At 33.6% G+C, this 24,788-nt stretch overlaps 1 protein-coding gene across 6 annotated transcripts in view; it reads right to left on the reverse strand.

The window, feature by feature from the left end:
* The window catches only part of Fhos (Formin homology 2 domain containing), a 420,893-nt gene that overhangs the window by 103,622 nt on the left and 292,483 nt on the right, over positions 1–24,788 (reverse strand). For all 6 annotated transcript variants that reach the window (XR_012721172.1, XM_075303339.1, XM_075303338.1 and 3 more), the window contains one exon: positions 9,066–9,124. Coding sequence is in view for 5 of the 6 variants with exons in the window: in XM_075303339.1 (XP_075159454.1) it covers positions 9,066–9,124 (59 nt within the window). In the remaining variant the exon portion in view is untranslated. The remainder of the gene's footprint in view (positions 1–9,065; positions 9,125–24,788) is intronic.

Genomic DNA, 24,788 nt, shown 5'->3' on the forward strand with positions numbered 1-24,788 from the left:
ACAACACTTTTTTCTTCTTCATATGGGGTCGTTTTGCCGTGATTTCGACCTTCAATCGCTCAAATAACGCCATATAATAGTCACTGTTGATGGTTTTTCCCTTCTCAAGATAATCGATAAAAATTATTCCATGCGCATCCCAAAAAACAGAGGCCATTACTTTGCCAACGGACTTTTGAGTCTTTCCACACGCACAGAAAAAACATGTTTGGACATGGTTGCCGCATCCATTTAATGCTTATATAGAGTATGTAATTGTCGCGAAAACCATGTATTTTGTCTTTGTAAAAATAATTTTCGAGCGGAGAAAAATATATGTTGGCAATAAGCATTTAAATGGTTCTCAAATGCCGCAAACATGTTCTATTATTTAAATGATAGAATTTGAGACCATTATATGGTCAGGAAAATCATGTATCTGACCATTCAATTTTTTTTACTTTTTTGCAGAGAAAAAAATATTTTTATAGTTTACGTATAGACATGTCTACAACCATTACATGGCCATAAAGACCATGTACATTGTTTTCGTGACCATTTAATTTTTTAATTTTTTTGCAGCGACAAGAATTTTATAAAAACATTGAGCAGGTACACACGATTTTCATTTTGCGCGTCAGTCGTGTGTTGATTGTTTCTTGGAATGGACGGAGAATACGGAATTATTGTGTTTTGTGTTAATTTATTTATTCAGAAATGGCACGTGGTTTTATGTGAATACAAACAAGGAAAGTGTAATTGAAAAAAATATACCTGGTTTTTGTTCTGCATTTTGATATATGGTATAATTTATTTTTATTTGCAGTTACATGATGTCTGCGTTTGTACATTTGATGGTCACGAAGTAAATATGGAATGATTACTTATTGTTGAAATTGAACCAAACTAGAGTGTGTAAAAATATGTGAAGTTTGCTTGCACGACATTATAAATACAAATAAACAATGAATTAGTTTATAAATAAATAAAAACAAATAAATAAAAAATCAAAACATTTTAGGTTGTGACCATGTTCTTTTAACTAGAAGAAAAACATTTTTGACGAATAACATAACATTTTAGATCGTGACCATAGTCTTTTCATTCAAACAAAATTCTTTTTATCAATATAATAACATTTTAGATGAGGACAATTATATTTTTCTTAGAACCATGTTCACTTAGCCAACATGGTTGCAGGTTAAAATGTTACATGGTCGCCGCAAAAATAGCTGCTATCATATTATTTTGCTCTTCGAATATGATTGTGGCAATCATGTTTCTTCTCTGCGTGCACGCTTCGGAGACGGTCCACTCAGCCGACTGTCGATTGGACTCAGGAGTGTAGTGATGGAGCCATGTTTCATCCATTGTCACATATCGACGGAAAAACTCGGGTGTATTACGAGTTAATAGCTGCAAACACCGCTCAGAATCATCAACACGTTTGTTTTTGGTCAAATGTGAGCTCGTGCGGCACCCATTTTGCACAGAGCTTCCGCATATCCAAATATTGATGAATGATATGACCAACACGTTCCTTTGATATCTTTTTTTGATGTTTTCGTCGGTAACCATCTCTTGCGGGCGTCTACTGCGTTCACCGTCCTCCGTGCTCATTTCACCACGCTTGAATTTTGCATACCAATCAATTATTGTTGGTTTCCCTAGGGCAGAGTCCGGAAACTCATTATCAAGCCAAGTATTTTTTCCCTTCAGAAAACAGAATTTTATCAAAACACGAAATTCCTTTTTTCCATTTTTTTCACAATAACAAAAGTTGATTCACAAAAGACGCTCTATCTCACAAACTAATTGACTTACAGACGTCAAATTTTGACACGAATCATTTGAAGGTTGGTACTATATAAAAATAATATGGATTTAATACTAGCGACGCCATCTATGTGTCGGACCGGGGACTTATCAGCCAACCTGTTATATATCAAGTAAAAATGCCTTTAAAATAAAGTATTGAAAAACATCTTCTACTATGGAACGCTTTTTTTGCTTTGTAGTTAAGATACAAAACGTGACTAAACTTAAAGACGATTTCATTAATTTTAAAGAATTTTTTCAAAATTTATTTAAGCCAAGATGACCTTAGTCCAACAACATTTTCTTTCATGTTAGGATACCCAATTTTAAGTCGAATCACTGAACTATAAGGACAAAACGACTTCATTGAAAAGTTTATCGACTTTTGGCCAAGGAAAAGTATATAAGAGAAATTCGCATATTTTAAGGATATGTAATCTTTGGTCTCACAACAATATTTTTTTTCAGTGTACCTATAGTATATAAAATCCTTATATATAGCTCCCACAAATTTGAAGGACCTCAGTTGTTATTGAAAATGTAGATCTACAGAATGGTTTAGCGTATAATATAGGCAGTTCCCTCCGATTTTAGGCTCTTCTTACCCTTTGGTCTGTGTCGATTTTTTACTTTGCTAACTTGTTTACTTTGATTTTATTTCGGGTATCTCATCACCCAGCTCATTTGGTTATGATATCATAAATTCAAATTCTAAACAAAACTCATTTATTTTGTTAGTGATTAATTTGTTTAACTGGCAAATATCAGAGGTCTTTTTGCCAAATGCACAGACAAACGAATGCGATAAATTAGAAAGAGAGCGAAATGATTTCATTGGATGTAAATGCGTCAGAAATGATTAGATTGCCTACCTTATAGGGGGGGGTTTAATTTATCTCTATGTGATTTTCAAAATAACTACATTTTCATGAAGCTTAACCCTCTAATGCCCCAATTTTTGCCACCTAATTAAATGTTCAATTTTAACGACACAAAAGCAAGAAAACTAAACAAGACAAATTTATACGGTAAAATTCAGTATATGCTGCAAAGCCTCTTGAATATTTTTAACTAAGTTTTCTTTTTATTTTACCCTTTTTTGTTGTCTTAAAGTGTGTTTTACTAAAAGCTCCCTAACTTAACGAAGACCGCCTAAAGGCGGGATTGGGCATTAGAGGGTTAAATAATAATGCCAATGATCATTCGATTTCTAAATCGGTTGGCGAGTTGCAAGATCTGTGTGCGATTTGGTTTTTTTGGGCTTTTAAATAACTTAATTTTTATCCGACTTGCTTGATACTTTGACGTATTTTAGATTCACAAAGACGCATACAGAATTTGGTTTATATGTTTTCGAAAAGCTCCATGGAGACTGATATCCGGTTTTGAATTCTTGGGCATTTACACGCAAAAAAATAATTCTTTCCTCCCAAACGAAATTTTAGACAAACAAAGTTCGTTTCTCACTTGCTTTTCGTTGAAAGGAAGTGTATTTGGAACAAAAGTATATACTTTTTGTGATAAACGTTTATTCTTTTCCAGGATGTAAAAACAATTTCATAAAGACTAACTCAAAAAAATTTTTTTTATTTTGATAATTGCATTTTCCTTCACATCTTTCTCACTTGCACGAAGTTTTTCTTAGCACCTTTTTCTGTAATACAAACAATGTAGAAGAAATTATACGATTTTATAAATTTTAAATTTTTTTTTACCTTTCGCCTGGACGGAGAATCGAACCGCGGACCATGCACTTTGTGAGCCAACACACTAACCACTGAGCTATGTACCTGTTATGGTCATCAATAGATAATTATCCATATAAGTTATATTTATATAGCATAGCTTGCGGCGCCCACGAGCCGAATAAACAAAGTTTATTTAACAGAAACAAATAGTTAGTTTGGCACCGTGGAGCAGTGGTTGCTACGTCTGACTTGCATGCCAAGGGTCGTGGGTTCGATCCCTGCTTCGACCAAAGTTTTTTTTTTTTTGTTTTTTTTACATATATTCCAGATATGTTCGGAAGTTTAAAATTTTCGAAGCAATTCAAAAAACTCTAACAAAAGAAAAACGTTTTCGGTACAGGTTTTCCAAACGTTTTTTTTCTTTGCGTGTAGGCAATGCAATTTTTGTAGCCAATTATTCCGAAATTGGAAGTGTAGAGGTGTGTTAAGTTCATAAAGATATATGTCATGATTGCTTTATATTGGTCAGAGATTTATGTGATCACCATATACAACCGATTTAAATTCTTGAGAGAATAGAAGACGCTCCCCAACAAAAAACATGCTGAATTTTCAGCAGCTTTGTAAAGGAAGTCAAAGTCAATCAGCGCTTACCTCTGCCAGGAATTCACTGATGAATTTATAAGGAAATGTCCCAATTAAATGCGCTTCTCCTTTGTATGAAATTCAGCGCTTTCAGAAGCAGTACATTTACATGATGAAATCATTACAACGTTAATACGCTAAAGAATGCAGATAATACTTTCGAATATTGGAACCATTGTAGCGCTAAATTACTACCAGATACACCCAGAAAAAAGCGTCTTCGAAATTAAAGGAAAAAATGTTCATCAATTTAGTTTAGCCATTTTATTTCAATTCAGTTAAATTTTTGTGTCAAATAATAAAATTTACTTGTTTCAGTAAAAAAATCCTAAACTGAAAGCAGTTAGGATTAGTTCATTAACTAGAATAAGGCATGTAATTTTACTAATACTGTTTTCTTCGCTGGGTATAAGAATTTACTACTGAACAAGAAAATTTTATTCACTGATCACAAAGCATTCGTAAAAATAAACAAAAAGCGAACTAAAACCAAGATTCTTCAAATTCAGTAAAGTTTCTTATAAAATGATAAATTTATTTATTTATTTTATTTATTTATATTCCTACTATGAAGTATTCAATCCTTTCAAAACTTAAGGAAACACACTTATTAGAATATAGGAAAATTTCCTACATTTCTTTTATCTACCTGTAATCGATACCTGTCATCGATATGTTTGCGCGTGGGTTGTTTTTTAGTTGGAATCGCGTTGTTATGGTATACGGAGAGATTGTTAAAAAATAAATATAATATAATATAATAAAAAAACAAATAAAATATATAAAATATTTGTTATTTTAAATTAGTGAGAAAACTTTTCGTTTTTTGAAAATTGGTTTACAAAAACAAGAAAACACCAGCAGAATAACAACCCCTTCATTCGACTTCATTTTGGAATCTTCGATTATCAGCTAATATTAAGTGACGCTACCCTTTTGTGAAAAAATTGGTTTAAGATTTTTTGTTTATATTTGTAGGTATTAAAATTGTAAAAGGTGGACAAAATTGCTAGCAGCAACTTATTCAAAGTGAAAGGTACTAGAAGAAGAAAAAAAAATGTGTTTTAATATTTCAAGGCCAGTCGATGCTGTTGATTCTAAATAAATATATTTAATATATTAATAAAACATGTCTTTTATTGAAGAAAAAATTGCCTATATAAATAAATAAAATTCTATTTAAAAACGAAGATATGCAGTTCTAATTTTGAAGTAAAAGGTTTACCAGAAATATGTAAGATTTATCCAAATGAATGAAAAATGTTCAATAAAATCATTCCATATATGAATTCAATTCAGTTAAATTTTTTCATTCTGTAGTATAGTGGTACATAAATATAGGAAGATGTTAACTAATGTATGTAATGCATTCTACCTAATTTCTACGAAAATCATATCGTTCAAACAAATAAAAATGTCTTTGGCGCTATACGAAGTTCAATTTTCTTCAAAATAAGTTCATTTTAACTTAAAGAAGAGGTCACTTTTTTTTGGGTGTAGCGGTAATATATTTCCTTTAAAAATTATGTAATGAAAACACATTAGTAGCAGTCTTCATTTTTTTATAATTATACTAGATGGGCTCGGTCCACGTTGCTGGTAGCAAGAGTCATTCTTACCTTGAATTAAATTCAACAATACACAAAACAAGAGAACACAAAATGAATTGAATCGTCCGCAAAACACTTATCTTTCAAACACAATACATCAACTGATTTATTTTTACTAATATCTCTTCGGGCAAAATTGTTCGTTCGTAAGAAGTCCTGATAAAAACGAGTAAGTAAAGTAGAAAGTCGGGCAGGGTCGACTATATCATACCCTAAACCACCCTTACTGAATTAGTAATCATAAGCATTTGTGGGGTAACATTGATATTGGTCTGGGAGATAAACCGTAGTTGCATATTTAAGAAAATTAATGGGTGCTTTGTCTCAATCTGACTGTGGCTCATAGTCAGTGTTGCCAGGCAAAATGTTCGGCTTACCCTACAAGGACAAAAAAGTTCCCTACTTTCCCACACATTCCCAAACAATTTTCCCTACAATATTTTTCGTTAAATTTAAACAAATTTTACAAAATAACAAGTATATACAGCACTAAGTTCGGCCGGGCCGAATCTTAAATACCCACCACCATGAACCAAATATTAGGGTTTCCTTTGAAATTTCAGGAGGGCTTGAGGACTTGAGGACACTTCCCGAAGATAAATTTAAAGATTTCACCTATGAGGACTATATCAGATTCTGGATTTATAAGAACCATTTCTGTTTGAGTTTTTGAGGAATCATTAACATCTCTTGTAAGTTTGCAAGAAAATTATAAAATAACGTCTTGATTTGAAATCTTAAAACTGTAGAAGTAAAATCTGGAAATTTTACATTGAGTTTCAAGCAATTTTCATGATCAGTGCGCCTTCTACACCCTCAAGAAGTGAAGTCGGTCTATATGGAGGCATTACCAAATGGATCGATAAAAACTTAATCCGATACACGTTTTTGTGAGCCTAAAATACCAGAATATTTAAAATTTCAGGCAAATCAGATAAAAACTACGGTTTCTAGAAACCCTAGGAGTTAAATCGGGAGATCGTTCTTATGGGGGCTATACTAAAATATGGACCGATACTCACCGTTTTCGGCACACCTCTTTATGATCCGAAAATACCTCTAGATTTCCAATTTCAGGCAAATAGGATAAAAACTTCTAGAAGCCCAAGAAGTAAAATCGAGAAATCGGTCTATATGGGGGCTATACCAAAATATGGACCGATACTCACCATTTTCGGCACACATTTTGACGGTCCTCAAGTACCTCTAGATTTTCAATTTCAGGCAAATTGGATAAAAACTACCGTTTCTATAAGCCCAAGACCCCAAATCGGGAGGTCGTTTTATATGGGGACCATACCAAAACATGGACCGATACTCACAATTTTTGGCACACGTATTTGTGGTCCTACAATACCTCTAGATTTCCAATTTCAGGTAAATTGAATAAAAACTGCGGTTTCTATAAGCCCAAGAAGAAAAATGGGGAGATCGGTCTATATGGGGACCATAGCAAAACATGGACCGATACTCACAATTTTTGGCACACGTATTTGTGGTCCTACAATACCTCTAGATTTCCAATTTCAGGTAAATTGAAAAAAAAAAAACTGCGGTTTCTATAAGCCCAAGAAGTAAAATCGGGAGATCGGTCTATATGGGGGCTATACCAAAACATGGACCGATACTCACCATTTTTGCCACACCTCTTTATGGTCAGAAAATACCTCTAGATTTCAGGCAAATTGGATAAAAACTACGATTTCTATAAGCCCAAGACCCAAAATCGGGAGGTCGGTTTATATGGGGACTATATCCAAACCTGGACCGATATAGCCCGAACTTGACCTGCCTGCAGACAGAAGACGAGTTTGTGCAAAATTTCAGCACGATTGCTTCATTATTGAAGACTCTAGCGTGATTACAACAGACAGACAGACGGACATCGTTATATCGTCTTAGAGTTTCTCCCTGATCCAGAATATATATATATATATATATATATATATATATATATATATATATATATATATATATATATATATATATATATATATATATATATATATATATATATATATATATATATATATATATATATATATATATATATATATATATATATATATATATATATATATATATATATATATATATATATATATATATATATATATATGTATATATATATATATATATATATATATATATATATATATATATATATATATATATATATATATATATATATATATATATTCTGGATCAGGGAGAAACTCTAAGACGATATAACGATAACGATGTGTTGAATAATAAAAACGAATTTTGACAAAAAATGTGTTTTTCTTTGTTAGACCGGGGACTTATCAGCCAACCTGTTATCGGTACTTTATTGGCATATCTTGCGATCTATGTTAGAAGACAAATATAATAAATCCGATTTAGAATTTTGACATTTGTAAAAGTAAGTTTCCTTTCATCTTTAATAAATTAGCAACTTAATTAGCAATTAAAATGACATTTGAAAAATATGTAAAATAACATTCGGCAGTGGCTACCGTATGTAAGTTGTGATTATTAACTGTCAGTTTCTAATTCGATTTAACAATGCACTGTAAAATGTGTCTTATTGAAGATTTAAAGTCAGAAAAGAACAGTTCTTGATATAAACGAAGTGGACTGTGTTGTTGGTTCAAATATTTTGGTAATAAAAGTATAAAATTTCGAAGGAATTAAAAAAACATTAACAAAAGAAAAACGTTTTCGATACACGTTTTCCAAACGTTTTTTTTTTTTTTTCTTTGCGTGTACAACCTAATACAGTGAGTGAGTTAAATGAGAGCAAATGGTACTTTACTTGGTATATGTGCTCGCATTCATTTTGGTATGAGACACCACAAAAAGTTTAAATGTTGAAGTCTAAATATTATTGAATTTACACATTCAATGTGTATTCTTCTAGTGGTCGATATTTTCCGACATTTGTGTTTTGAGGGTGTTCCTTCTTGCGATCCAAGTAAACATCTATTTTTTGAGTGTTTTGGTAAAAACACTCCATTATGTTACACATATTTATAATGACAAATTCTTTATTATCACACAATAATTTGAAGCTATCGAAATTATTGTTATTGGATACCAGTAGATTCTCATAGATTACGTTCATATTTACCAATTTTGTTATTATTTTTGTTTTTTAAGAATTTTTAACTCAATATAACAATTTTTGATTATATTGAATTTATTCTTCCTACTAAACAAGAAGACAATCTAAACAACGGAATATAATAAAATATAATTGGATTGGTTATTATCGCTTATTGTGACGAATTATTTCTATTTGCTTTCCACCAGTATTATATTGAAGGTTCTGTTAATTACTTACCAATAATCGCATGTACTCTGACGCTCAACTGGGTGCGTACCACCAACGAATTTTTGCGACTAAAATGAGACAAGAAAACAAAAATTATTTAATCAGAAAAGGCAAAAAAAGCACATTAAAAATGGTGTTTGTTTCAATAGCGAGTGTAGTAAAGGAAGCATAAACATCATTTGACGCCACTTCAAAATTCAGTTATGTAGGGTTATCCCGTGTATGCTGGTGGCAACCCCTCACTATAAAAACTAGTTATACTATATTCCAAAAAAATGGGAAAGGCCAAATTGGCCTTTGTCTTTAAAATATACAGAGTGGCTGATATTTATTGCAACCAACTTTTGGTTGGTACCATTACTAAACCGTTCGCCTGACAGCTGACGTATTCGTTCAAGTTATAATTCGTTTTATTGTTTACAAGCATTTTCAAAGGCATTTTCATCTATTGCATTCACAAATAAAGTTACTGTTAATGGAATTCATGCGTGGTAGTGTGATTGTTTTGTATTTGGTTAGAAAACTATAAATGGCAATCGTTACATCCCTCCACCGTAGTGCAATGGTTAGCATGCCCGCCTTGCATACACATGGTCGTGGGTTCGATTCCTGCTTCGACCGAACACAAAAAAGTTTTTCAGCGATGGATTATCCCACCTCAGTACACGCAAAGAAAAAAAACGTTTGGAAAACGTGTACCGAAAACGTGGGATCGAACCCACGACCCTTGGCATGCAAGTCGGACGTAGCAACCTCTGCTCCACGGTGCCAGACTAAATGTTTGTTTCTGTTAAATAAATTTTGTTTATACGGTTCGTGGGCGCCGCAAGCTATGCTATATAAATATAACTAATATGGATATTTATCTATTGATGACCATAACAGGTACATAGCTCAGTGGTTAGTGTGTTGGCTTACAAAGTGCATGGTCCGCGGTTCGATTCTCCGTCCAGGCGAAAGGTAAAAAAAATATTAAAAATTTATAAAATCGTACAATTTCTTCTACATTGTTGGTATTACAGGAAAAGGTGTTAAGAACTAAAAAAAAACTCGTGGATGTGAGAAAGATGTGAGGGAAAATGCAATTAGCAAGAAAACAATGCTTTTTTTTGAGTTTGTCTTTATGAAATTGTGTTTACATCCTGGAAAAGAATAAACGTTTATCACAAAAAAGTATATACATTTCTCCCAAATACACTTTCTTACAGCGAAAAGCAAATGAGAAACGAACTTTGTTTGTCTAAAATTTCGTTTAGGAGGAAAGAATTATTTTTTTGCGTGTAATGCTGGTGACATTTCTGAGGGTTTCAAAGCTTCTCTAAGTGGTTGTGGAACGCCGTTCGGACTCGGCTATAGAAAGGAGGTCCCTTGTCTTTGAGCTTAACATGAAATCGGGCAGCATTCAGTGATAAGAGAGAAGTTCACCAATGTGGTATCACAATGGACTGAATAGTCTAAGTGAGTCTCATACATCGCGCTGCCACCTAACCTAACCTAACCTCCATCCCTCCAGCATTTAAATGTGAATTAATCGTTTATTCCTCATACCATTGCTCATTACTGTGATACTGCCAGTATATCGTCGAGTTTCAAAAGTGGATGAAAAACGGCAACTACACACAAAAAAAAAATTTCTGATTCAATCACAAAATTAATTGATCCAATTAAATTTTATACCCTCCGTTTGTAACACATCGAAATATTGCTCTAAGACCCCATAAAGTATATATATATATAACAACCACGTAAAAATTGGTCCACATTGGTCCATAATTATATATAGCCCCCATATAAACCTATCCCCAGATTTTGCGGACCCTCAAATAGAAGCAAATTTCATCCGATCCGGCTGAAATTTGGTACATCGTGTTGGTAAATGGTATCTAGCAACCATGCAAAAATTGGTCCACATCGGTTCATAATTCTATAGCCTCCATATAAACCGATCTCCCGATGTGGCTTGCGGACCCTCAAAGAGAAGCAAATTTCATCCGATCCGGCTGAAATTTGGTACATGGTTTTGGTATATGGTTTCTAACAACCCTGCAAAAATTGGTCCACATCGGTTCATAATTATATATAGCCCCCATATAAACCGATCGCTAGATTTGACCTCCGGAGACTCTTGGAGGAGCAAAATTCATCCGATCCGGTTTAAATTTTGAACGTGGGGTTAGTATATGGCCGCTAACAGCCATACAAAAATTGGTCCATATCGGTCTATAGTTATATATAGCCGATCCCCAATCACACAAAAATTTGTCCATATCGGTTCATAATCATTTTTGCCACTCGATCCAAAAATAATCTACCAAAATTTTATTTCTATAGAAAATTTTGTCAAAATTTCTATAAAAAATTTTGTTAAAATTTTATTTCTATAGAAAATTTTGTCAAAACTTTATTTCTATAGAAAATGTTGTCAAAATTTCTATAAAAAATTTTGTTAAAATTTTATTTCTATAGAAAATTTTGTCAAAACATTATTTCTATAGAAAATTTTGTCAAAATTTTATTTATATAGAAAATTTTATCAAAATTTTATTTCTATAGACAATTTTGTCAAACTTAATTTCTATAGAAAATTTTGTCGAAATTTTATTTCTATGAAAATTTTTATCAAAATTTTATTTCTATAGTAAACTTTGTAAACATTTTATTTCTATAAAAAATTTTGTCAAAATTTTTTTTCTGTAGAAAATTTTTTGGAAAATTTTTGAATTATATACGTATTTAATCGGTCTTTTTATACCCTCCACCATAGGATGGGGGTATATTAACTTTGTCATTCCGTTTGTAACACATCGAAATATTGCTCTAAGACCCCATAAAGTATATATATTCTGGGTCGTGGTGAAATTCTGAGTCGATCTAAGCATGTCCGTCCGTCCGTCCGTCTGTCCGTCTGGCCGTCTGTCCGTCTGTCCGGCTGTCCGTCCGTCTGTGGAAATCACGCTAACTTCCGAACGAAACAAGCTATCGACTTGATACTTGGCACAAGTAGTTGTTATTGATGTAGGTCGGATGGTATTGAAAATGGGCCATATCGGACCACGTTTACGTATAGCCCCCATATAAACCGATCCCCAAATTTGGCTTGGGGAGCCTCCCGGAGCAGCAAAATTCGTCCAATCCGGTTGAAATTTGGTACGTGGTCTTAGTATACGGTATCTAACAACCATACAAAAATTGGTCCATATCGGTCCATAATTATATATAGCCCCCATATAAACCGATCCCCAGATTTGACCTCCGGAGCCTCTTGGAGGGGCAAAATTCATCCGATCCGATTGAAATTTGGTACCTGATGTTAATATATGGTCTCTAACAGCCATGCAAAAATTGGTCCATATCGGTCCATTATTATATATAGCCCCCATATAAACCGATCCCCAGATTTGACCTCCGGAGACTTTTGGATGGACAAAATTCATCCGATCCGGTTGAAATTTGATACCTGATGTTAGTATACGGCCTCTAACAACCATGCAAAAATTGGTCCATATCGGTCCATAATTATATATAGCTCCCATATAAACCGATCCCCAGATTTGACCACCGGAGCCTCTTGGAGGAGCAAAATTCATCCGATCCGGTTGAAATTTAGTACGTGGTCTTAGTATACGGTTTTTAACAACCATGCAAAAATTGGTCCATATCGGTCCATAATTATATATAGCCCCCATATAAACCGATCCCCAGATTTGACCTCCGGAGCCTCTTGGAAGAGAAAAATTCATCCGATCCGGTTGAAATTTAGTACGTGGTCTTAGTATACGGTTTTTAACAACCATGCAAAAATTGGTCCATATCGGTCCATAATTATATATAGCCCCCATATAAACCGATCCCCAGATTTGACCTCCGGAGCCTCTTGGAAGAGCAAAATTCATCCGATCCAGTTGAAATTTGGTACATGGTGTTAGTATATGGTCTCTAACAACCAAGCAAAAATTGGTCCATATCGGTCCATAATTATATATAGCTCCCATATAAACCGATCCCCAGATTTGACCTCAGGAGCCTCTTGGAGGAGCGAAATTCATCCGATCCAGTTGAAATTTGGTACATGGTCTTAGTATATGGTATCTAACAACCATGCAAAAATTGGTCCATATCGGTCCATAATTATATATAGCAAAAGTCATCCGATGCGGTTGAAATTTGGTACATTTTGTCAATATATGGCCTCTAACAGCCATGTAAAAATTGGTCCATATCGGTCTTTAGTTATATATAGCCGATGACTTATTACACAAAAATTGGTCCATATCGCCAAAAATAATCTACCAAAACTTTATTTCCATAGAAAATTTTGTCAAATTTTATTACTATAGAAAGTTTTGTCAAAATTTCATTTCTATACAAAGTTTTGTCAAAAGTTTATTTCTATACAAATGTTTGTCAAAATTTTATTTCCATAGAAAATTTTGTCAAATTTTATTACTATAGAAAGTTTTGTTAAAATTTCATTTCTATAGAAAGTTTTGTCAAAAGTTTATATCTATAGAAATGTTTGTCAAAATTTTATTTCTATAGAAAATTTTGTAAAAAATTTATTTCTGTAGAAAATTTTGTCAACATTTTATTTCTATACAAAATTTTGTCAAAATTTCATTTCTATACAAAATTTTGTCAACATTTTATTTCTATAGAAATTTTTGTCAAAATTGTATTGCTATAGAAAATTTTGTCAACATTTTACTTCCATAGAAAATTTTGTCAAGTTTTTATTTCTATAGAAAATTTTGTCAAATTTTTATTTCTATAGAAAATTTTGTCAAAATTTTATTTCTATAGAAAATTTTGTCAAGGTTTCATTTCTATAGAAAATTTTGTCAAAATTTTATTTCTATAGAAAATTTTGTCAAACTAGATTATATACGTATTTAATCGGCCTTTTTTGTTTAATATATACCCCGTATGGGCTAACTTACAATTTAGAAGACAGTGTTAAAAAGTTTTACGATACCTTGCCATCGGCAAGTGTTATCGCAACCCAAGTAATTCGATTGTGGATGACAGCCTTTAGTAGAAGTTCCTACGCAATCCATGGTGGAGGGTACATAAGATTCGGCCTGGCCGAACTTACGGCCGTATTTACTTGTTTAATTTAATATATACCACGTATGGACTTATTTACAATTTAGAAGACGGTGTTAGGAGGTTTCAAGATACCTTACCATCGGTAAGCGTTACCGCAACCCAAGTAATTCGATTGTGGATGGCAGTGTTTAGAAGAAGTTTCTACGCAATCCATGGTGGAGGGTACATAAGCTTCGGCCTGGCAGAACTTACGGCAGTATATACTTGTTTTAATTGAAATGTCTTCAATCACATAAATGATAGAATCAATTAAAAAATTAATTGAAGGTCAATTAAAAAATTAATTGATACTATTCATTTTTGTGATTGATTTTTTTTTTTTTCAATAAAAAAATTTTTTGAATCAATTAAATTTTTAATTGAATACTCTTTAAAACTCAATTAAAATTTTAATTGGAAACATTTTTGTTAATTTTTTTTCTGTGTATACCAGTAATGACTCGAAAAGCGAAGGACAGTTGTGATCGAAATATACGTATCGTGTGCACACATATTGAAAAATTGAGCTTGGACTGAAGCTGTTGTAGTTCCCGCCTTATGTATCCTTACGACCTTAAGTACCCACTGCCATTGCCATGAATCATATTAATGTTTCCTTTGAAAACTCTTCATCGTAGCAAGATACTTGAAAATCCATAGAATTTCAGGTTAATTTGATTTTTTGTACGCTTCTTATCTTTTGAAATTTCTACACGTATTGCTCGAATGAGCTCTAGGAGTAAAATCGGGACATTTTACTTCTAGTTTCGTGCTAACTGGATTTGGTATCTTGAGGAAATACAGCAACGCAAATCGGGCGGCGGATGAAAATTATTATGAAAATTATATCAAACCCTATCCGATGTAAACCAAATCTGACATATCTTTTTATGCACACAACAAATATTTTTTCTGATTCAATCACGAAATTAATTGATCCAATTAATTTTTTTAATTGAAATGTCGTTAATCACGAAAATTATAGTATCAATCACAATTTTAATTGGGCATAAAAAAATACTTGATTAAAAAATTAATCGAGTCTTGCAATCAACATCAATTAATTTTTTAATTGCTTCAATTAAAAATTCAATTGATGTTGATTACAAAATTAATGTTTAATTAATTAATGTTTTAAATAATTAATGTTTTAAATAAAAACGTAATTATTTTCAATTAGTATCTTTTAGTTTGATTAAAAAAACTATTTGTTTGAAAAACATTTTTAATTAGAAATTAAAAAAAGCATCCCTTTTTTAGTCTTCCCAACGTTGATTAAAAAGTTAATTGTATCAATTCAATTTTTAATTAAAAACTTCAAAATATTCCATCATTGACGTAAAGGGTGATACGGTCAAACTTTGGTCAAGGGAAAACGCGTGTAAATCGGTGAAATCGTTTATTTAAAAAATCAAATTAAATTTCTTTTTCAAGTTCAATTAGTATAAAATTCAGGACAAATATTCAGTTAGGCTTTCGCTTTTCCAAATCCGAATTGCCGGGCCTCACGCTTGACACCTGCCATCAGATTTTGTACAGCCACCTTGTCCACCTTCTTCGCCGCAGAAAGCCAGTTTGCCTTGAACTGCTGCTCGTCCTAGGCAGTTTTTTGGTCTTCTTTAGGTTCCGCTTGACATTAGCCCAGTATTTCTCAATTGGGCGGAGCTCTGGCGTGTTGGGAGGGTTCTTGTCCTTGGGAACCACCTGCACGTTGTTGGCAGCGTACCACTCCATGGCCTTTTTTACCGTAATGGCAAGATGCCAAATCCGGCCAAAACAGTGCGGAACAACCGTGTTTCTTCAGGAAAGGCAGCAGACGTTTATTCAAACACTCTTTCACGTTGACAGTCCCGTAAGCTATGAAAATGCTGCTTTTCCTTTTGCCGTATAAAACTCTTGTCCCGGAAGCTGCTTGTAGTCGGCTTTGACGTAGGCTTCGTCGTCCATTAGTCCATTACCACGCAGTCAAACTTCGTCAGCATCGCGCTTTGGCCGTCGTATTTTGTTTATCATCGCGATTTGGAGTCTCTACCTTCTTGTAAGTCGATAGTCCGGCTGGTTTTTTGGCTCGGTGCACGGTTATAGACGATACACCCAGCATATTTGCGACATCTCGGAGAGAGAGGTTAGGGTTTCGCTTGAAACTACCGGCAACTCTCTTTGTCGTCTCAACGGCTTCCGGTTTTCGATTTCCCCCCGATGCAGACTTCCTGGCTGTCGACAAACGTTCCCCAAACACTTTAATTACATGTGTAACGGTTGATTTGGCAAGTTTTAGCGATTTTGCCAGCTTTGCGTGCGAGTAGCTCGGATTTTCGCGATGCGCGAGCAAAATTTTGATACTTGGATGGCATTTTGGATGGCATTTTGACAACTGAAGAGTGAATTCCAAAATCAAAATAGGAGCAACATTCTACACACACACACACCTTCAAAATGAGGGGTGTTCAGGTTTTTTAAATGCAAAATTGAAAGAAATACGTCAAGTTTATATTGACCAAATTTTGACCGTATCACCATTTAACACAAAGACCGATACACACCCTATTCGAAACATATTAGTGATTCGAAACATATTAGTGATCCGAAAATACCTTTTGATTTCAAATTTCAAATTTCAAGGTTTCTAGAATCTCAAGAATTAATCGGTCTATATTGGGGCTATACACCCTCAAAAAAAATCGCTTCTGTAACATATACCCCAAACATATTTTGCTTGAAGCATATACATTATTTCAGGATTGGTCCAAACAAAATATTTTTTTGCATTGTTCAAATATATTATGTTTCACCTTAGGACATACACTGGTAGAAAAAAATTTTAATGAAATTTTCTTTGTGTGGCTATATTTTTAAGGCGCCAATTGGATACTTCCGTTATTTTACTGGTCTTTCTTTCTAAACACATATATGTTTATAGGCTATTTCTAAATTAATATATGTTTGCATATAAGCATATTATATTTACAAACAGTTTATGTCCCAAACATAATATGTTCTAACATATATGTCCCAAACATATAATTTTTACACCCACACATATGAAAAACCGTCTTTTTCGTCCGTGTACACGCAACATCTATTTGTGCCCCTAAAATACTCCTAGATTTCCGTTTTCCGGAAATCTACAAGTCAAATCGGGATTTGTATCAAAATCTGGAAATTGATTTGCGTGGGTACAAAACACGAACCTGTACCATATTTCAGGACGATAGTGCCATTATTGAAGTCTGCAGCGAGATTACAACAGACTGAGTTGGTTATCTCAAGCCGGCACTTCACCGGAAATGAGCCAATCTACAGCAGAGCCACTTCCGTACAGTGTGTAAGGGCTTTGTACGCCCTAATTTGAGTCAAATGTAGCCAATTCGAATAAATCTAAATCGATTCAAAAACTTGATGTTATTTCCGACTTTTTTGCGACTTTTAAGCAATAAAATTAAAAAATATAGCGCTTTACTATGTTTCATTACATATCAACCATGCTGTAATACTTAAGAGTTTCTACAATAGAATCTAACGAATGAAATCCATAATGATTGGTATTAGAGTTTCGGCCCCAGCAGACATTCGGGTCATTCTTGTTTTCACTCAGCGATTTATCCGAAAAAGAAACCAAAACTTCCATTGAATAAAAAATGTCACAACTTAAAAGATCATGACACAGAATGTAATTGGATAGTTAAGTCATTGTAATATGTTTCTGTAAAGCATTTCGTTGACATATAAGCTTGCTTCATAAACACTACTATAAACTCTTAAATATATTTTGAGACATGCCTCTGGCGACTGCTGAACACTAAAGTATCTCAACATTTTAGTCTAGTTTAGAGGAATCCTTTTCTGAGCCCTTATCCATATCGTGACATCACGTCTTACTTAAGTGTTTTTCCACACTTTGTATAGTGCAACAATGTTGGGATGGGTGACTGCAACATAGAATTCCCTTCTGAATGTCAGAAAACCATCTTTTAAAAGATTTATAGATGAATCGTCTCGCCATTCCATTGGTTGGGGTTGGCAAGGTCTGGACAATACTCTTTTATTGTGGAGGTAACACTCCGATTACACATCAAAGTATTTAATTTTTTCGCTTTTTTTTCAATTCTATTTGTTTATAAATAATTTGCAGATGGTCACACATACAAATGTTGACAGCTAAAACAACATGACAAAAAAAAAAAACGAAAAAACCAGCTAAAATGTAAATTAAAGAACGATATGAGCATACAAAGTATCGAAATGAACGGTAATATATGCAAGCGCATAGTGCAAACGAGGGATGGCTGCCAATTTATATGGAAATTTTAAGTTGAAAATTACAGAGTAGCCCATACGAGCAATTAAAAATTAAAACGATCATGTTTTGTGTGAGAAAATATATTTTTTTATTTAAATGACAAAAATCTATGAAAGTAATCTAAATTTCGAAATCTATTCATTTCTATTCAATATGCGCACAGTATGAACATTTCATTAAAATTGATCCAAGAAATTGTTTTCATTGGCGTAACGAAACTTTTTCATAGAGATAACGAAAATTGTTCATTTGTCATATGAAATATTTCCTTATTTAAGAAAAAACTCATTCCGTTTCACTTTTTACGAAATTAACAGGTTGGCTGATAAGTCCCCGGTCTGACACATAGATGGCGTCGCTAGTATTAAATGCATATTATTTTTTATATAGTACCAACCTTCGAATGGTTCGTGTCAAAACTTTTGTTACCGTCACAGTAACTTTTGTTACTGTGAAAAAATGGAAAAAAGGAATTTCGTGTTTTGATAAAATACTGTTTTCTGAAGGGAAAAATACGGTGGAAGCAAAAACTTGGCATGATAATGAGTTTCCGGACTCTGCCCCAGGGAAATCAACAATAATTGATTGGTATGCAAAATTCAAATCAAAAAAATCCACAAAATGATTTTGAATGACCGTAAAATGAAGTTGATCGAGATAGCAGAGGCATTAAAGATATCAAAGGAACGTGTTGGTCATATCATTCGTCAATATTTGGATATGCGGAAGCTCTGTGCAAAATGGGTGCCGCGCGAGCTCACATTTGACCAAAAACAACAACGTGTTGATGATTCTGAGCGGTGTTTGCAGCCGTTAACTCGTAATACACCCGAGTTTTTCCGTCGATATGTGACAATGGATGAAACATGGCTCCATCACTACACTCCTGAGTCCAATCGACAGTCGGCTGAGTGGACAGCGACCGGTGAACCATCTCCGAAGCGTGGAAAGGCTCAAAAGTCCGCTGGCAAAGTAATGGCCTCTGTTTTTTGGGATGCGCATGGAATAATTTTTATCGATTATCTTGAGAAGGGAAAAACCATCAACAGCGACTATTATATGGCATTATTGGAGCGTTTGAAGGTCGAAATCGCGGCAAAACGGGCCCCTATGAAGAAGAAAACAGTGTTTTTCCACCAAGACAACGCACCGTGCCACAAATCATTGAGAACGATGGCAAAAATTCATGATTTGGGCTTCGATTTGCTTCCCCACCCAGCGTATTCTCCAGATATGGCCCCCAGCGACTTTTTCTTGTTCTCAGACCTCAAAAGGATGCTCGCAGGGAAAAATTTTGGCTGCAATGTAGAGGTGATCGCCGAAACTGAGACCTATTTTGAGGCAAAACCGAAGGAGTACTACCAAAATGGTATCAAAAAATTGGAAGGTCGTTATAATAGTTGTATCGCTCTTGAGGGATCTATGTTGAATAATAAAAACGAATTTTGACAAAAAAAATGTGTTTTTCTTTGTTAGACTGGGGACTTATCAGCCAACCTGATATTTCATTGGCCCAAATAGAAAATACAATGGAATTGATGTCGAGCACATTGTACAGCATGAACGTTGATATTGCATCCATTCACAGAAAATGTTCAGATCTTTAGCCAAAATTAAATGGAGTAAAATTCTCAGAACTCGAGCCTCCAATAGCAAAGCTAATTGGTTCGAAATCAGTTGTATTAACGAAAATTCTACATTCAGAGTTGTACTGATCTATTTCTTAGAATCACAATCATTTTTGTGATTCTCTCCAATTTGATTTTTTAAAGAGCATAGAAGCCGTACTTTTTATCCCATTTGTCAAAATTTCGGACAAATCAAGATCTGTGCCAAATATGCTTTACATTGTCTTGGCAGAGCCCCCTTATTTTTTCGATTTGCCTCGAGAATAAAGACCGATTTTCCAATTTAACATTTTAAGGGCATGTAAGTCCCCACATTTAACACCATTTGCTTGAAATTTCAAAATTAAATAGAGTCATTCAAGGCCCATAAAAATAGTACGTGTGTTAAATATAGTATGTACAGGGTAATATTCTGATTGAGTAAACACTGAAAAAAAGACATTGTCGTGAGTCCTTAAAAGACGAACGCAAGTTTTGCTTACACGGACGAAAAAGACTGTTTTTTTATATGCTTGGGTGTAAGAATTATATGTTTTGAACTCAAACTTTTTGAACACAATATTTTTAAGTGCAAGCATATAATATTCATAAACTAGCATAACATGTTTGCGACATATATGTTGATATGTTAGAACATATTATGTTTGGGACATAAAATGTTTGTAAATATAATATGCTTAGATGCAAACATATATTAATTTGGAAATAGCCTATAAACATATATTTGTTTAGAAAGAGAGACTTAGGAAGTATGCTGCAAGTAAAATAATGGAAGTAACCAATTGGCGCCTTAAAAATATATCCACACAAAGAAAATTTCATTAAAATTTTTTACTACCAGTGTACACAGAAAAAAAAAATTCCGTAGTTAAACTAACGCTAAATTTAACTTATTTTTATTGGAAAAAAATGTTTGCTTGTAGTTAAATTTTATTATATTTATCGAAATTTTCCACAGCTTAATGAAATCTTACATTTTTTTAAGTATGTCTCAAAAATTTTATGAACTAAACGTGAGTATAAAGTTCAATGACCGTACAGATATGTTCAATATGAACTTAAGCAACTGAAGATTTTCGTACGATTCCCAAAAATAGTAAGAATGAACTACTGTATGGTTAAAATGGTCATGATTTGGCGCCAATGATTTTCTTCTTTACTTTTGGTTAATTTGTTCTTCTATGAGATGATGTAATTTCGTGAACTGCAGTTAAAAAGTATAACAGGGCAATAAAATTTCCTGGTTTTAACAACGCTTTGTGGAAATCTCAAAATGTGGAGTATAATATAGTTCAATTTCCGTCCGAGGTAGTTCATTCTTCAGTTCACTTTTTTTCGGTGTACCAAAGCTGTCAAATCGGACCACTGGCATATTTGTGATCAAACGCAATAAACGATAAGCAATGTTTAGAATAACTTAAAAACAAATTATTGCGACGTCTATACACTAAAAAATAATATAGTTTTCACAGATTTTCCACTAATGACTTTGGAAATTTTTTTCTGTATATTGTAATTTTAATAAAAAACTGTTATTAAAAAAACTTATTTGTTTTCATGAAAGTATACGTTTAATCTCCCAATGATTGGCGTTGCTGATCATCTCATATTAGGACCATATTTTTTTCAGTGTAATGACTCAAATCAATCAAAATAGATTTTCCCATTCTTTTCAATCCAACCTAACTATGCGAGGGCTCGATAGGTTCATTACGTTCCAAATGAGGATTCCGCTTAAAGTTATCTTGACAATGTTAGTTTTTTTGTTGTTGCCTTGTCTTAATGGCTGGCATAAAAATTGATATGAAAATATTTCATTGCCAAACGGTCATTAAATACCAAAGAAATCGAATAAAATATTAAAAAAAAAAAAAAAAAAAAACAACCAAAAAAAATATCGCATGAAATAAAATGTGCATTCTCCTTTCACGAGATGCGATGGCTCCACAAAAGACTTAAGCCGACGACATTGAGCCTAATAGAAGCGAAACGTTTCACCGCTGTGGTAAAGATGACTTCAATTTCCTTTTCATGTAGCTTGGTCGGTCATTCATTGTAGCAGCATCCAACATCATCATCTCCTGGGCATTGCCATCGCATCGCATACACTCACTCCGATATCGGCAGTTTATAAATAAATTTTTCCAACAGACACAAATCGTTAATAAATTATCAAGTGAAAGGCATTTTGCAACTTGTTACTTTTCTTTACGGCCAACAAACGGACTTTGTGGCGACTGTATGGTTACAGGCCAGAAACAGTCTGGATCAGATGAAAATTACTCCCACATATTTAAAAGATCAAAAATGTTGAACCAGAAATTAAAAAATAAGAATACCCCAGCAACAGATGTCCAATATAAAGGCCGTATATCTACATAGTGTCAGGCTTCCTGCCAGTCTTCACAACAGCAACCTTCACAACAAAACCACCACCATGTAAAACTATCTGCGCATGCTCAACTCTCAAAGTGATGTTGTGATTTTTTGTGTGTGCTTTACGAACTTGTACTGGAACAGGAAGCATATCCAGTGAATGGTGGTATACTGCCAACGATGTCGTATCATTTTGGCCAAGACAACATATTCATTTTAGGCCGTTTATTTTGTGGTCTATATCAAAGGAAAGTTTGCTGCCATGACTACAGATGTGTGTGTGTGGGTGTATGTATGTTTCTGTGTCGCGAAACGTTTTTCGATGGCCCATAAACCCAGTGAAAATTTGTACCAACAATTGTCGGTCAAAACAAATAATGCCTACATCAGTTGTCAACCTACAATGAAAATGGTTTGGCCATAAATTAGAGTGTCCAATCCAAGGTCCTTGAAACACACAAACTATAGAAATGTAATCGCTGCATATGAACCAAATTTTGTTGAAGTCTTTGTGAGCTTAAAAACGATTGAACCAATTTAAGAGAATGTATAGTGCGACCCATGTTTAGCGTTTTTTTCTTGGACTTGGGAAAATTTTCGGGATCCCGCTTCAAATCGTCTTATGTGGGAGCACAATGTTAGTAAAAAACAAGTAAGGAAAGTCTAAAGTCGGGCGGGGCCGACTATTTTATACCCTGCACCACTTTGTAGATCTAAATTTTCGATACCATATCACATCCGTTAAATGTGTTGGGTGCTATATATAAAGGTTTGTCCCAAACACATACATTTAAATATCACTTGATTTGGACAGAATTTGATAGACTTTTACAAAATCTATAGACTCAAGATTTAAGTTGGCTAATGCACTAGGGTGGAACACAATTTTAGTAAAAAAAAAAATATGGGAAACATTTAAATCTGAAGCAATTTTAAGGAAAATTCGCAAAAGTTTATTTATGGTTTATCGCTCGATATATACACGCAAAAAAATAATTCTTTCACCCCAAACGAAATTTTAGACAAACTAAGTTCGTTTCTCATTTGCTTTTCGTTGAAAGGAAGTGTATTTGGAAGAAAAGTATATACTTTTTGTGATAAACGTTTATTCTTTTCCGGGATGTAAAAACAATTTCATAAAGACTAACTCAAAAAAATTTTTTTGTGGCTAATTGCATTTTCCCTCACATCTTTCTCACTTCCACGAAGTTTTTTAGTTCTTAGCACCTTTTTCTGTAATACAAACAATGTAGAAGAAATTATACGATTTTATAAATTTTTAAATTTTTTTTTTTACCTTTCGCCTGGATGGAGAATCGAACCGCGGACCATGCAATTTGTAAGCCAACACACTATCCACTGAGCTATGTAGCCGTTATTGTCATCAATAGACAATTACCCATATAAGTTATATTTATATAGCATAGCCTGCGGCGCCCACGAGCCGATTAAACAAAGTTTATTTAACAGAAAAATACATTTAGTTGGGCACCGTGGAGCAATGGTTGCTACGTCCGACTTGCATGCCAAGGGTCGTGGGTTCGATCCCTGCTTCGACCAAAGTTTTTTTTTTTTTACATATATTCCAGATATGGTCGGCAGATTCCGAAAAAATGTTCAACATTACATTCTGCTATATTAAATTTTTACTATGAACTGTAAAATGTGTCTTATTAAAGACCTAAAGTCAGAAAAGAACAGTGTTTGATATAAACGAAATGAACTGTGTTGCTGGTTCAAAAATAACTTTTTTTATTGAAAAAATAAAAATTTTGTAACAAACGAATTTTTTTGGTGATAAAAGTGTATACTTTTCGAAGCAATTCAAAAAACTCTAACAAAAGAAAAACGTTTCGGGTACACGTTTTCCAAACGTTTTTTTCTTTGCGTGTATGTATTAGAAGTTTAGGAAAATTAGAGTAATTTTTGCAACTTTTCGACTAAGCAGTGGCGATTTAACAAGAAAAATGTTGGTATTTTGACCATTTTTGTCGAAATCAGAAAAACATATATATGGGGGCTATATCTAAATCTGAACCGATTTCAATCAAATTTGGCACACATGACTATACTAACAATTGTACTCCTTGTGCAAAATTTCAAGCTAATCGGGATAAAACTCTGGCTTCTGGGTCCAAATAAGTGCATATCGGTCGAATGATATATATGGGAGCTATATCTAAATCTGAATCTATTTCAACCAAATTTGGCACGCATAGCTACAATGCTAAATCTACTTTCTGTGCAAAATTCAACCAAATTGGACCAAAACTCTGGCTTCTGGGGCCATATAAGTCCATATCGGGGGAAAGATATATATGGGAGCTATATCTAAATCTGAAC

The sequence above is a fragment of the Haematobia irritans genome, chromosome 4 (assembly GCF_050003625.1).
Source record: "Haematobia irritans isolate KBUSLIRL chromosome 4, ASM5000362v1, whole genome shotgun sequence".
NCBI lineage: Eukaryota > Metazoa > Arthropoda > Insecta > Diptera > Muscidae > Haematobia > Haematobia irritans.